General features: G+C 44.8%; 1 protein-coding gene across 1 annotated transcript in view; it reads left to right on the plus strand.

Annotated features, from left to right (window-relative positions):
• macrod2 (mono-ADP ribosylhydrolase 2) overlaps window positions 1-14,982 on the plus strand; it is a 523,001-nt gene that overhangs the window by 146,044 nt on the left and 361,975 nt on the right. The window contains exon 4 of the mRNA XM_069659311.1: window positions 7,379-7,408. Within this exon, the coding sequence (XP_069515412.1) occupies window positions 7,379-7,408 (30 nt within the window). The remainder of the gene's footprint in view (window positions 1-7,378; window positions 7,409-14,982) is intronic.

The following is a 14,982-nucleotide window of genomic DNA, read 5'->3' on the forward strand; positions in this document are numbered from 1 at the left end:
TGCCGGTTTGGCTCAGCGATTAAATCTGCGACCACATACAGAGGCTACAGTCGTCGATGTGGCGGCCCCGGATTCAACTCCTGCCCTCTCTTCCCCCATTTCCGCCACTATCCACTCACAGTCCTCTCTCTAAAATAAAAAGCCAAAAAGTAAAAAATAAACATAGTGTTTCTCCAGTGCTCTTCTGCAGGGCTTCAGGGACTGCAAGGCGCCCACAAACTGGTCAGTAAGGTAGAAGGTACACCCTAGTTTTTAGCGTTCCCCTCACCAATGAAACCTCAAACTGCAGTTCCATTAAAAAGTATGTGGTTCTTATTTCAGTATACATTCCTACATGTCAGTACAAAGACGCCTCTCCGATAGATATTGGGATATTAATTCATGTTGTACACTCGAGTTTGGAGTAGAAACCTACTTACTCGTTTCCGCCAGAGTTGCATAATTTTGACTCCCCTGCATTTTATTTCACATGATGCATGAGCCAGGCTCTTTTTATTTGTGTGTGTGTGTGTGCTGCTGGGATTGTGCCACCTCCAACACAAGTTTGTCTGGCTCAGTCAGGCTCCTCAGGGACCACTAGCAGCTATAAAGAACAAAAATGCCAAGCGGAATTATCAGGCGAGGCAGCATGTGTGGTGTAGCATGCATTCTTAATGTGCCACAAATAAGAAATACCACTGTTTCCTCTGCTCTCTCGTCCCACGACCGGTGGCTCATTTAAGTTTTATTTCTGTTTGTGTGAAAATGGGCTGAAAGAAAAAAAGAGCGCCGTCATTAAAGGTTGGAATTGCCTCAATTTAACACAGAGCTCCGCTGACATGGAATTGGTCGGGTTAGATATTAAACTCTCGCCCGAGTTGGGTTGTGTTAGTCTGAGTTCACTCTCGTGCATGTGATTGTGTGTAAAGGCCTCGCAGCAGTGCCTGTTAGGAAGGCTGGTTGGCTGGAAAAGAGTCTCTGCGTGTCGAGCATCACTACTCCAAAATAATTTGCCTTCACTCCAACGACTCTTTGCACATCAGAGCGGACATGTTCGACATCAGCACACGATAAAGAGGAACATCTAATGACCGTATGAGTGTCAGCCGAGGCGACAAACGATCGGCTCTTTGTCTCTCTGAACGGTTTCCGTCATTATTTCAGGCCGTCCATTCGCAGCTCATTGTGTAGTCGATGCTAATTTGCGGCTGTCAAATTAGCGACAAATAAGATTTCTAATTAAAGCGGAAGAATGATGTGACTCCCGGTTACAAAGAGCAGCTGTGTTGACCCAGTTTGTGCTTTTATCTGGGACGGTTTGTGTGTTTGGAATCCCGTTTGCTGCAATCAGAATTCCTTCCTTGCAGACAGGTGAAACACACCTCACAGGCAGCAGGGAATGATACTCAAACAGAACAAAGTCAAGATGTTCCCTATCACAGTTAATTTGACTATTTTCTGACAGTCCTGCTAAAATGCCTGTAAGCTTTGCAGACACAGATAGGCCACTAGCATTATGTTGCAGAGGCGGCTTGGTTGAAAAATTGCACCTAGATTTTTTTGACTCAGCAGCCTATCTATTTGCAACAGAGCAGGCGACCGGAACCATAAAACTTTTTTATTAGTTTCTGTACTCCCCCTTTTATCCCAGAGTCACAGCAGAGCACACTATTAACCTCTGAGCTTATAGAGGAGCGTGCGCGCGGCTGCTGGGGATAAGGTGAGTGTGTATTCAATGGAGCATATTTAAAGAGTTCAGCTAAGGTGGCAGAGACCAGAAGGTAGACAGTGGATCTGTTTACTGCCTTGAGGTTTTTGTGGTTATGCACTAGCACTTCCCATTTAACTGCATGATCTAGCTGACGACACCATGCATGCAACCCAGATGCACGCCTCACTGCCCTCTGCACACACAGATGTGCACACAAGCCAGTTTTACGATCGCCCTGCAAACATGTGGACGCACTGAGACAAGAGGCCGGTTTCAACCTTCCTTTCCACCGTGTTTGCGTCCGTGCTCGCTTTCTTGACGCAGTGCCACAATCCATAAACTGTGCCTGTCACACTCTCTCCGGCGCCGGTTCTCTTATCAATATTTTCTTGCTGTGAGAATACACAGAAGCGGCCTCTCTGCTTTGTCATTGGCTGAGGGATAAATGAGGTTGCTGTGAGGGTTAGGAGTTCAAAGTGCAGACAGGAAGTGGGTGCTCCCACAGTGACAGTTCAGGCATGTGTTTGATGGGCCAGCCTAATGCCGAGGACCAGCAGTTCCTAATGACCTGCCATCTCCAGGCAGTCCGGGGAGCCCTTCCACGGAGATTTATGACCCATGTTGTGGTTCCTACTGGGACGACTCTCAGCAGCACTCCAGACAAACTCCAAGTCAAAGCCTGCTCCTGTGGCTTCACTCCTTCTTCTCATTAGCTGGGTCATTTCAGACCTTCAAGGCTTATCTTCGCTGCTGCAAGAGACATTTAGTTTCTCTGTAATACAACAGCTTAAAGATCAGTGCAGTATTTTGTCTAATGTGCTGATTTAGTTGTTTTTCAGATGGAGATGTGGTCCGTGTTGTCCTTGAAGAAAAATTGATTCATGAAAGTCTCCAGGGGACGCACGCAGGCGGACACTAGCGAGAGGACGGCAAAGTCAAAAAGCCATTAAACATACATTCAAAGAGGCAGCTCCACATGTACGCGCTCAGCGGCTGCAGCAGAAACAGATAATGGCCTTCTGATAATACTAATTATTGGCTCTCCAACTGCTTCCCTGAAGGCAGAAATGTGTTGATCCACCATGAGATAGCCAGACTGAGCCCAGGGCAGGCACAAACAGCAAGGAGAGCTAGTTTATAATTAATACATACACTATAAAATATGCATTATGGGGTGGATGTGGCCAAATATGGATTTCTGCTTTGATTTTCACTCAGGATAATTGAAGCACTTCTCAGGCGAGTCACAGAGGATAAAGGACAAGCTAACAGCCTTCGGTGCCAAGAGTAGAGCCGCTGTGTGCTGCTGTAGTTCAGCTTCCTGTCTCTGGCAGCTGCCTCTGCTTTGTCTCCTGCTGCAAGATGGATTGTTAGACCTGCAGCGGAAACTTTAGAGTCCCTTTACCATCGCTGTATGTGCGTGCTTCTGACGCATGCCTACAGGTGAGCTCGTCCCTTTCCATGAACTCCAGGGGTGCTCTTTCAAACCTCCTCTCTATGTGCAAATGAAATGCTATTGCTGCATAATAGCATTAGCTGCAGAAGGTCCCAGACACGTGTTCAGATACAGTTACAAAAATCAAGACGATAATGAACTGTTTAGGAAAGTAAATGAGGTTACGACTTAGCCGACTGAGGTCAGACATCGTTTGAATTGGCGTGTAATGAATCTCGGGATACGTTTGGCCGCGAAGGGTGCACCCGATGGATCCTTCCGCCGCAAAACGGAGGATGCATTTGTCGGCCACATCTGATTCATTGGTCTTTCTCTTCAGCTGCTTTTCCACCGCGGGAACTTCCTCAAAGGACACGGGACTTTACGAAGCACTCAGTGTGTTTCCACTGCAGGGATCAGGGTCTAAATAAAGTCCCGGCCCTCCAAAAAAGTCAGAGTTCTGGGGTTAGTATTTTGTGAAAGTGTCAGGACTTTTTGGGTTGAACATTTCTGATTGGTCGAGTTATTACATTATTTGGAAGAGTCTTTCACGCGTCAGCTGACTAGTTAACCTAACCTGCACAGGACTTCAGACCAAAGTGGAAACGCAGACAACAATAGGCTGGATGAACCTTTAGCTAATAGTCCCAGATACTTTTGGTGTAAACATTGCTTAAGTTGCTGTGGCCCTCTTAGTTGCTAAGGTTGCTTCACCTTTAAGCACTGGCAAACTAATCATTGCTGGTTGACTAAAAAAGGCATCCGTATCGGGGCCAGATTTAAAAGCTTTGCTGAGAATTAAAGAAACACTTACAGGGTGTTGATAAGCTTAATCAGCCTCGTGCAAGTCGTGCAAAGACCTCGACATTTTCAGACCTTCGCTTACTCGTAAAAGTTGTCACCAGGTTTAAAGTTTGTCCCCATCTATTTTGGGATTTTAATGTCTCCTTGATATGTATCTCCAGGGCCTGAGCTCTCTGACTCTGAAGGCTGAGGATATTTTGTGTGCACAAGCAGCACAGTGTGCTCCAAGATAAACTGCCAAAACATGTTTCATGACATTTTGATCATTAAAGGAGAGGAAGCAGGGAGAGCGGAAATGAAAAGGCATAAAGCAGCGTTTTTCCCCTTCCCCTTCTTCCATATTTATTAAACCCGCTGCAGAGATGAGATGGCTGTCAAACGCTCCTCGTCTCCCAGTGGGCGATTGCCGTGATCACACTAAGTCACATGTGGTTAGAAAGCAGCTAACATCTCAACCCCCAGACTCCACTGTTCACCACTACCACTACACCCCAGCTCAGGCACGCACACACGCCGGAGAGTTGTGTCAGGCTGATTAGCAGCCACATCTTCAGTCTCTGATTAGGTGTGGAGTAAATGAAGCACCCCCCTCAGGTATGCATTTCCATAATGTCAGGTAATTAAACCCCAGTGTTTTAATAGCTCAGGAATAGGAAGACTCCCCAGGAGAGTAGACAATGATGATAGACTTCTCTGAAAACTGCCGCACTATTAGTTTGCTTTTAAAACTCTTCCTTCCTTTGCAGTGCTAACGGATGAACCTCAGCACGTTTACCTCATCCTTTACTGTCCTGCGTTTCCTTTACAGCTTCTTTCTAATTATTTAGCTCAACTTGAACTACGTTTACCGATGCTTTGGAAATATGTAGACACAACATTTCCTTCTCTGGGAATGCATATTTGAGCTGTGTGCTTGCTTTTGATAGCTGACAGATTCCAGAGCTAAACAAAGGCTGCGAGAACACAAGCGTCTTTTTCATCAGAGAAAAACCTGGAGAGGTGCTATTGTAAACATGACAGTGGATTGTCAGTACATCCCTGTTTGAGTTGCTCTTTCTTGTGTGTGTGTGTGTGTATGCTCATATTGTATACACATGCGCGCACACACACACACAACAAAAGCCCTTTGATGAAACAAATTCTGCAGTGGGAGAGCTTTCTTTGTCCCCATGCCCACTCACATGTGTGGTGTTCAGACGAGAACAATGCAAAGCCATAATGGTGCCACAGAAAGGTGTGGAAACCGAGTGAACTCCAGAAGTCCCCTTCTGCACGTAATCAGGAGGAAAATAATAACAGCCACAGGTCTGTGCTGTGATTGGAGTGCTGTCCCTGATACCACATGTTCATTATCTGTTGCTTGTGCACCAAAACGTTTTTTCCAGAAATAATAAGCGTTTAATGGTTAGTGTTCTCTGCTAATGATAGCCGACGCCGGAGCTGCAACAGAAGATCATTAGAGGCATGTAGCCGTGTACGAGTCTTCAAATGGCCGCTGTATGAACTACACTTCAAACACACGGACTACCTTCTTTCACTAACACCCAAATTAACAGCTGTACTTAAATCCCCTCTAATCTTTCCCCTCCCATGTGCAGCGCATGTCTCTCACTGACGGAAATGAAAATAGGTTTATTTTTAATGAGACGTCCTTCATGGAGATAAGACTGTGATGTTACCTTCTGCTGAACCAGTCAGCTCTATGGTTCATGTTGGAGCTGCACAGTGGAACGACACACACCTGAGCCTGTTTTTTCACACCTGCTTAATTTATTGGCTTTTATCAGACAGGACAGAGATGTTAGGGAGAGTGGGGGGTGACATGCAACAAGTGAGTCTGCGGTCAGTGCGACGAGGACTGTAGCCTCTGTACACGGGGCGCCTGCTCTACCAACTGAGCCAAACCACATCCCATGCTAAGAGCATTCGTAAACTAAGCTGTCTTAAAGATGGAACTCCAGGTTGTCTTTAATCTGACGGGTGAATGCACAGGCTGGATGAATTGAGCATCACTTGCCACCGCTATCTCCTTGGTCTCAAGGTCTGATTTACAAAGGATATATTGCGCTCATGATGTTCCAGTGCAAACACGCTAATAAGCCTGACTGTATCCACGTACAGACGATGAGCAGGTAGGGAGGGGGCAGCTCTTTATCCAGCTTATTATGAAGTTTGAACTTCACACATGTGATACAGTTTCACTGTCAGCAACGCAGCTTTCTTCCTGTCATGAGCTCTAACTCCCCGTCCTGTGTAACCAAACCTGCGTAACCAAGTGTGCCCCCAATGGTCCAATTTAACTTCTGAATATCAACTAATTAAGTCAAATATTACCCACTGTATTTACAGAAGAAGAACTTACTATGTAAGGTCACATAAAGGTGGAATTGTTGTAATGATCGCTGGAAGCTCAGAGCCTGACACCCTGTATGAACACAGTGCTGCAGGTACAAACTCTCTGAAGATGCAAAGAATTTCACTCTAACTATTTGCTGCTATTAGCGCTGGTGTTTGGGAATTTGATGGTTTTTTCAGTGAGGCTCATTTGCATAAAAAGCGTCCAAGTATGTCCCAAATGTGGCTGATGAAGACTTGCAAACTGCAGCAGGAAACTATCTGGATTTAAATCTTTAAAGCAGCACAATGAGGGCGTTTAACATATCTGTGTCGTACATGAGAATGGAGTCTGTCACTGACACCGCTCTCAGCTCATGGCCAACGATGTATGTGACATGTTTTCATAGAGCGGACCTCACAGAGCCATGGAGGAACCTGGATCTCCTGGTTGTGCAGGGATACAAACCGCAGTCCGCCGTTAATTGCTTTTAATGAACCGCATGTCTTATTGAGCATGACCTCTGTAATGTCACCGAGGAGCGAATCTGCCAAGGAGTGTATATTGAAATCAGCTGCAGAATGAGACGCTTTTTTCTTGCCAACTTGCTAATTTAATATTGAGCAGGAAACAGTGGCACACGCAGCGATCACTTGTGTCTATTGGAGACGTGATAAAGAAACGATTGGATGCCGTTACGTGTTACGTGTTGCCCTTGGATGACTGATCTGTTGTTTGAAGCTCCCATAGAAATTCAGAATCTCGTGTTGCCAGGTAGTTTTGCAGACGTGTGATCACAGATTTAACTGAGAAAAGGGAAAAAATATTGAATGTGAGTTGATAATCGTTGGAGCCAATTACAGGCTTTTCTTGGCGCGTTGAACCAAACAGTGTTTTCATGAATTATTCTCCCATGTTCTCAGTCTCAGTCACATTTTTCTGCACTTTTTCTTCTGAATCAGTTCAGACGGTCAAATTGGTGTATTTGTGAAAAATGACACTTGAGGAGTAAAATAATCCAAACTTTTCCTTCCAAATATGTCCGACTCTGTTAAGTGATCCATATTTGTTCTCTCTTTGAAGTTTACTAACTCGTTTTTCTTTCTCTTTTCAGCAAACTCCAGTCTTCTGGGAGGAGGGGGAGGTGAGTGAACACCATTGTTTTTCATTAAATCATCTAAATGTTTGTTCCTGTGGCATTAAAGCAATTAAAGTTGCACTCATCAGATCCAGCATATTGGCACATCTTTATTCTTCGGTGGATTCGCGGCAGACTTCGGTGTCTGTTTCGCTCCGAGTGTCTGAGTTAAATGCGGCTCAGTGTAAGACCTAAACATTAGAGTGTAGTGCAGCTCAATCCTCACACTGAGAGACGGTCATTACTTTAGTGGCCTGCCGAAGAACATTATCATCAGAGCGGTGGAGGAAATCTGAGGCAGCGGAGCGTGGTGTGGGAATAATAGGCTGGGAACTCCAGGAGAATGCTACCGTCCAACCCCACTGTTCCTCTTTCCTCAAATCGGACTTTTACAGTGACATGATTGAAATAATCATTCTCCACATCACGATGAGGTTGGGGGGGATGGACCCGGTTAGATGTGGAATGTTAATTTTTAGTCCGAAGGGGAATTTTTTGATGATTTGCTGGAATGGTACGACAATGAAATAAGGTCACTGCTTCAGCCTGAGCTGCTTATCCGTCTGTGCTGGTTGTCAGTTTGAATGTGTCATCGTCTCCTGACAGCCTTCAGTTGTACAGACCGACCCAAACCAGGACACAAGACAAGACTACATCCTCTATCCATCCATATAATATCATATAACTAAATCATATGAAGAATTGTTGTATGTCTCTAAAGCAATGACTCTCGTAGACATGTCTTTAGTCTTCCGCTGGCTGACATCAGAATACAGGAGTTTAACAGTCTTGTGCACATGAGGAAGAACTCAAACATGCACACACTTAAAGGGCCAGCTCGCCGATTATCAACCTCAGTCCTATCACGCTATTCTGGGGAGCTAATGCCATTATGGTAGAGAAAAAAATGTGATTTCACTCTGTTTCTTTGGAGGACGCTATCTGCTTCTCCAGTGGGCCCTGGTAGTATTTTCCCTATTATATTATATATTATATTATATATATATATATATGTATATTATATATTATATATATATGTATATTATATATCCCATATTCCCTGTCAGAGGGAGGGGTGCAATGCATGCTGGGTGTTGTAGGAATGTAGAATGGGCGAAACCACGAGCTGTTTGTTCAACTTTCTCCACAGCTATGATTGCTTCTGTTGATTACAGAGAACACCAGCTTTGACTGACAGCTTTTTCCAGGGGAGAACTGCTCCTTTAAGGATATGAACATAATGACGTATCACTCACCGCAGGATATTGTTGAGTTGTCATGTGTCCCAGAGGTAACAACAGACCACCTGTGATGTCACAGGAATGTAAACAAAACAAAGACTGACACTCACTGCTTTAGTCCTGTTCAGAGAATACTGACGTAAGCATCAAGATTTTAAACCCTAAATATCAAAGATGTTTGAATTTATCGTAGCAGCTTGGATGAGTCTGGTTTTAGGTAAGGCTGGATCTGGACCCGACTTTACCAGAACATCTGGGCCTAAAACTGGTACAAACCAAAGGCCTATCCAGACTTCTCCTCTAACTGTGGGGTATAAATGAGGCTGCAACTCCTGTAGCTTGAGCTTGGTCTTGTGCGACTAATAAACCACAACTTCACTGACATTTAGAACACAGCAGATGTCTCCTGTTTGTCCACAGTGCCTGTGTAAACGTGCTGGAATAACGTAGCTGTAGCTGATCTTTGTAATCATCGACCCGACAAATAGAAATGATCTGAGTGTCTAAATGGTTTGAATGTTTGTCATTTTATTTGTCAAACTTTTCCTCTAGATTACAGCCCTTCCTCAGAGTAATGTTAGAAATTGGTTTTACAAAATAACAGCACATTAGAGCAGAATTATCCTGGCAAGATGGCACCTCGCTCTGCATTATTTATTTATTTATTAGGATTGGAACACCTGGCGTGTGATATGAGTCTTCGGAGGCGAGGGATGTCTATAAAGCAACATCAAAGCCGCAGCAGAGTTAACTGCTCAGTGCACACGGTGCCCATTAGAGTGTACACAAAGCTGTTGAAATCTTATTCACATCTAATCATGCAGCCTGGAGTGGCCCTCATCTCGTCTGATACATGGTTAAGCCTGCAAACCTTCCAGCCATTGTTGCACAGCCGTGCAGCATCCCAATCTGTGTCAGTGACATGGAGAGGCCCTCAGCGCGCCGCCATCCAAAGAGCTTCAGTGATTGAGAGCAAAGGGTCACCGCCGCGCGTCTCCATAACCAAGCCGAGCTCTGTAAAAGCAGCGTGCACCGTCCTGCTGATTGATGTCTGTCTCCGCCGCAGTCCACTCTCGGTGTTCCTCTGACACGTACAGAGAAACAATAGAAGCAATTTTCTTTGCTATTATGTTTCCATCATTGTTATTTTGTGGCAAATCACCTTGTGCACAGTCCTCTGAGTCTCAGAGCACACAGCCCCGCTGATTGATCCAGTATCTTCTGCCGCTAATGATAGACGTCAGTGTATTACAGATTGCTGTGTTTCAGCGCCGCAGCGAGTCGTATTTGCGACAGTCAACGCGGCGTCGTGAGATCTTGTGTGTCAATAAATGTCATTCTTTGCGAGGAAACATTTCAGCTGATTGTGACCTGCAGCTGTGCTGATTAACTCCAGAGGAATTCTAATTGTAGCTTTGAGAGCAAAACCTCCTTTCATTCTTAATCGACTTCCAGTGACGCTTTTCCTGCCAAGTTACAGGCGAGAGGCACGAGGTCATTAACTGTTAAACACTGAGACACATTTTCCCTTGTGTTATTAATAACCACAGCGAGTCCATGTTATTATTTTATTAGATTTAATTATGATTTCTCAAAATAAACAATAAAAACTTCACATTTAACCCAAACAAACAAGCTCAACCTCAGTAACCTCATCTCTCTTCCACTTAAATCAAATAGTTCTTTACATCAGTAGTATATTGATGTTAAGGATAAAATAAACAGCCATGATACAACTCCGATACTGTTCCTCTCTGAAACTGAAACTACCAACAATTCAAACATGTCGATTCTGCCCGCTCACGTGTGACTTCCTCTGTGGCTTTAAGCCGGAGACTTTGTTTTTTAACTTTGCGCTTGTGTAACCGGCTGCGTCATGAATGTAATTGTTGACATACTTGCCTATGCACTGTGCTGTTTTACTGGAGGATACCTCTAGAGGGCGCACCACAGAGCTCAGGCCGTATGCAGCTACCGTATGTGCGGGATGTAAACAACAAACATGCCGTCACTCGAGGACGTTACTGTTGTGTTCATTCTGACATCACTGCTCCGTCTGCACCGTCCCCGCTCCGTCTCTCCAACATGTTCCTCCGTGCACGGACGTAACGCTCCCGGACAGATGTGGATAATTGTGGAGTCGGTCTATCAGCTTATCGTCAGAACTTTCTGTGTTGTCCCTGCTGCTGCTGTCACTGCCTCTACACTGCCCCTAGCGTTCATGTGCAGACTGCAGCTTGCATCTTGTAGCGTTAATTTTGGAGGACGTGCACAGCCGACGCTCGAAACAGATGCAGGTAGTTAAAAGCAAGTATATCTCTGGCCTAACTGTCCATCTGTCCTACCATCTAATGAAGGAAACCTATATGAGAGAAAGCAAAATGCACTTTTGTCTTTTCCATGTTCAAATAAACATTTCATTATTCCAGTGCCGTAGTGCAGGAGGGTGTTTCATAAAAATGTCTTAAATAGCGTCTAAAGAAAAGAGATAATCCAGCTCTGCTGATATCGGATGCTATGCTTTTAAATGTCTTGAAAAATACAAATTGATGCATAAAATTAATTTTCAACCTCAATGCTTCTGATAACCAACGTTTATTTAAATCCAAACCTTCTAAATTTTGCTTCAGTCCCAAACTGTGTGCATCACTGAATCTGTAATCAACATTTAAACATCCCTAAAATATTCCTTTATTTTCTGCACATTTTCTAACAAAGTCTTTATTCTTTCTTATATGTGCTTTTCTTGTGAAGCTTCTTTCACGTATTTGGACATGTTAAAAAATGAGGAGATGATTATAACCAGGGAGAGATTACTGTTATCTAGCAGAGAGCTGAAAATGTTATTTTTCCCCTGAAACAAAGCTCTTGTCTTTTATCTGCACGAGGCCAAGAGGGGCTTTATCTCCCAGTGTCTTTATCACTCAAAGGTGGCTGCTAAACCTGCAGAACCGCTCTCGCCGTTCTCGCCGGCCCTCCCTCTTCCCGTATCTGCGGTTTGGCATGTGAAGACCTCCTGCCTCGGTGGCGGCGAGGATCGATGTGGAGAGGAGATGTGCTCTCATACAGGGCCCGCCTTATCTCCCTGCTGTCTTCTCGGGGCTCTGCAGAGGGGCAGCTTCTCTACAGGACGATCCATCATGCCGGCCTCGTACACCTGAGCCACGTTTCGCTCCCACAGCTCTGGAGGTGGACAAAATCTTCACCTTATGTATGAAAACTTAGTTTGCCACCTACACAGTTTTTAAAGTTCTCCTGGCTTGTCATGGTTTTGGGGGGCTTTCTGTTATTCCCTTACATGTGCAGAGAAAAGTTTCACCTGTCTGTGTCTTATCATTAATTCAAGTGTGACACGGGGTCGCAGCCAAACCTTTTGTTGGTGATTGCTTTGTTGGCTTGTAGCCCGACAGGGTGAATTGGGTGAAATTAAATAACAATAAGGCCCTGGGTGATATTCGTCCTGTACCCATAAAACACATGATTATATTTATAGCTTTATTTATGGAGACAAAAAACTCCAGGAAAGATTCTGAGGCCCTGATGCTCTATTAAATCCTTAGAAATCACTGATGGGAATTCTCTCTGGGTCGTACGTCTTCAGTATTATGTACACAATGGGGTTAACCAAAATAGCACTGTTATCTGCGTTAGACATGTCGGTCTCCCCGGGATTCCTACATACATAGAGGGAAATAACAATGATCTCTGATAATGGCACGCTAAATGAGGCCTCTGTGAATAGAGGGTAATTATGAATGGTACCAGGTTGCTCGTGTGATGTGTGTCACAGCGGGGCTGGATGCTGGCACGCTCCCAAAAGAACAGACCTAACGTAAACATCGTGTTGTCTATCTCTCATTTACCCCCCATTTGTCTCTGTCTCACACACACCCACTGACACACACGCACACAAACGCGGGGATGTGAGCGCACACCGAGCCGTGTAATGATACCATGAAGCCCTGTGCAGCCAGTGAGAGGGAGCTCCTGTTCCCTTTGATGTCTCCATCCAGGAGGGGAATTGGCTCATTAGCATTCTAACCAGAACCGTTGCCCATTTAGCGCTCGGCTTTAACTAGACCACCCAAACAAATCGTTCTTCTCAGGTTGGGTTTCCTTTCTCTGCTCCAGTCAAGCGGCGGGGCACATGCACGGTTGTTTTGTACGTCCTGACTCGGGCTAATTTGGCCGCGGGCTGCTAACGCTCACTGAACTCACCAGCCTTTGTCATTGCTTACATAACAGGGGCTGTGGTGCTGTGTGCCCCCAGCTCCCCTCTCTCACAAGTTTCCTAAACAGTGGTGTGAGTCGAGGCAAGCACCAACACGTTCTAATATATGGGATTAATTATGCTAGCTGTGATAATGCCCGGCTGTGGTGCTGCTCATGTGGGTCTCTGACCTTCTCTGCATCTAAAGTCAGTACATGAAGGCTCCAGGGCTTCTGCCGACTACAGATTCTCCTTGTTGACTTGTAGTCGTTAGGTTAAGCTGTTATGATATTAATTTAATAATCTATATATATGTTTCTGGGGGGAGTGGTTTGGGTTCAGGGCTGAGAGAGAATGGTGTAACATTGTTATATCACAGAGAAAGTATTTAAATCTCTTTAAAATGTGGACTTGACAAGCGAGCAGCCTGCTAATGGCAACGCTAACGGCTAATATGGTAGTAATGCTGAATTGATTCAACACAGTTTAACACCGTCTCTTTCTACTTTACCCTCACAAGCTCCAAAGATATGCTAGCATGATGAACCATACCTCCAAAGATACTTAGCCTCCCGTTAGCTTTCAACTACACTCCTCTGACCTGTCGTTGGGAGTCCTCTGGTTTCTTAAGGACGATGCCAATAGCTTTAGCCCTGCTTGATCAGGAGATGCCTTTTGATCAACATGTTTAGTCATTAACCCGTTCATGTGTCTTTTGCATTTAAATAAATGTCTGTTAAGTCACTAGTCTATTGCCAAATGAGGTAACACAATGGTGACTGAGCCTACGGCCCACTGATGAAAGCCTTTGCATTTGCATAATTACAGACTGGGTGTCTGTGGCGACATTCGTGGAAAAAATCCCAAGCAGTGCCCAGTTAGTGACGCGTTTTCCATCAGCCAGCAGTGGTTGGTCTGCCAGAGAGGGTAGGCGGAGCTAAGCGGCTGCTTTTCCGCTCTCTGCAAGTGTTGCGAGTAAACAGTAATCTACTATGGCTGAACAAACAAAGAAAAGATGGATGACTACAGATACAACTTCAACAAGAAGTGAAAATCCAAAGAAGAAGAAACAAACTCGATGCTCAGATGAAGCAAACAGTCTGAAAAGGAAAGCGACCGTCAGCCAGGAAAATCAAGAGTTACAACCGGAGCCGACCGTGGACGTCACACATGCAGCACTGTCTGGATATCTGTGAAGTGTGCTCCGGCAATTGCTCCCAATTACCACTTTAAGAGACATTGCCTAAAAGAGATGCTTAGTCATGCTTTTGTTTACTGCAATTCCCTTCTCACCTGCCTCACTAAGTCCTCCCTCGACCGTCTGCAAATGGGCCAGAACGCTGCTGTGAGGCTGTTGACCAGTTCTAGCAGGTCGACTCACATTACACACATCCTTCTTTCCCTACATTGGCTTCCAATTAAATTCAGGATTCATTTTAAGGTCCTTGTTTTTATTTATAAAGCCCTGCATGATCAGGCATGATCTCTGACCCGCTCCATCCCTGCATCACCTGTAGATCCCTCAGGTCGTCTGACCTGGGTCTACCTGTCGTCCTTTGCGTCCGACTGAAAACAAAAGGTGATCGTGCCTTTGAATTTGTTTTTGGAACAGTCTTCCTTTGCACATTTGCTCTGCAGTTCAGACACCTCCTTTCAAAGTGGCTTTTGATCATCTCATGTAAGTTTGTGGTTGATTTTAATTATAATGATTATTATTATCATAGTAATATTTTGTGAAGCGCTTTGTGACTTTGCTCTGAGAAAGGAGCTATACCAAATACACTTTACTTGCTTGCAGCTGCTAACTAACTAACTAACTACAGAAATGGAGCTTTATTTGCTTAGTGCAGCAAACACAACACATCCCTTTTCACGACCGCTGTACTTGAACCTGAGCTTATCTGGACACTTTCCTGCCAACAAACTCAATGATCCAAGGATAGCATGGGCATCACCGTGTCTGCAAACATCCTTGTCTTTTTTTTTTTCTGTTTAACTCAGAAGAAATTCACCACCCATGACACAAAAGCCAGACTTCGATATCCACAAGGCCTAACAGACACCGAACAGACAAAGTGCTGCCCCTGGATTTATATTGAGGGTTTTTTCTGCAAGTACCGGACCAATGA

This window comes from Semicossyphus pulcher, unplaced genomic scaffold (genome assembly GCF_022749685.1).
Source record: "Semicossyphus pulcher isolate SPU_LCO1_2020_fin unplaced genomic scaffold, fSemPul1.0.p SCAF_12, whole genome shotgun sequence".
NCBI classification, from domain to species: Eukaryota; Metazoa; Chordata; class Actinopteri; order Labriformes; family Labridae; genus Semicossyphus; species Semicossyphus pulcher.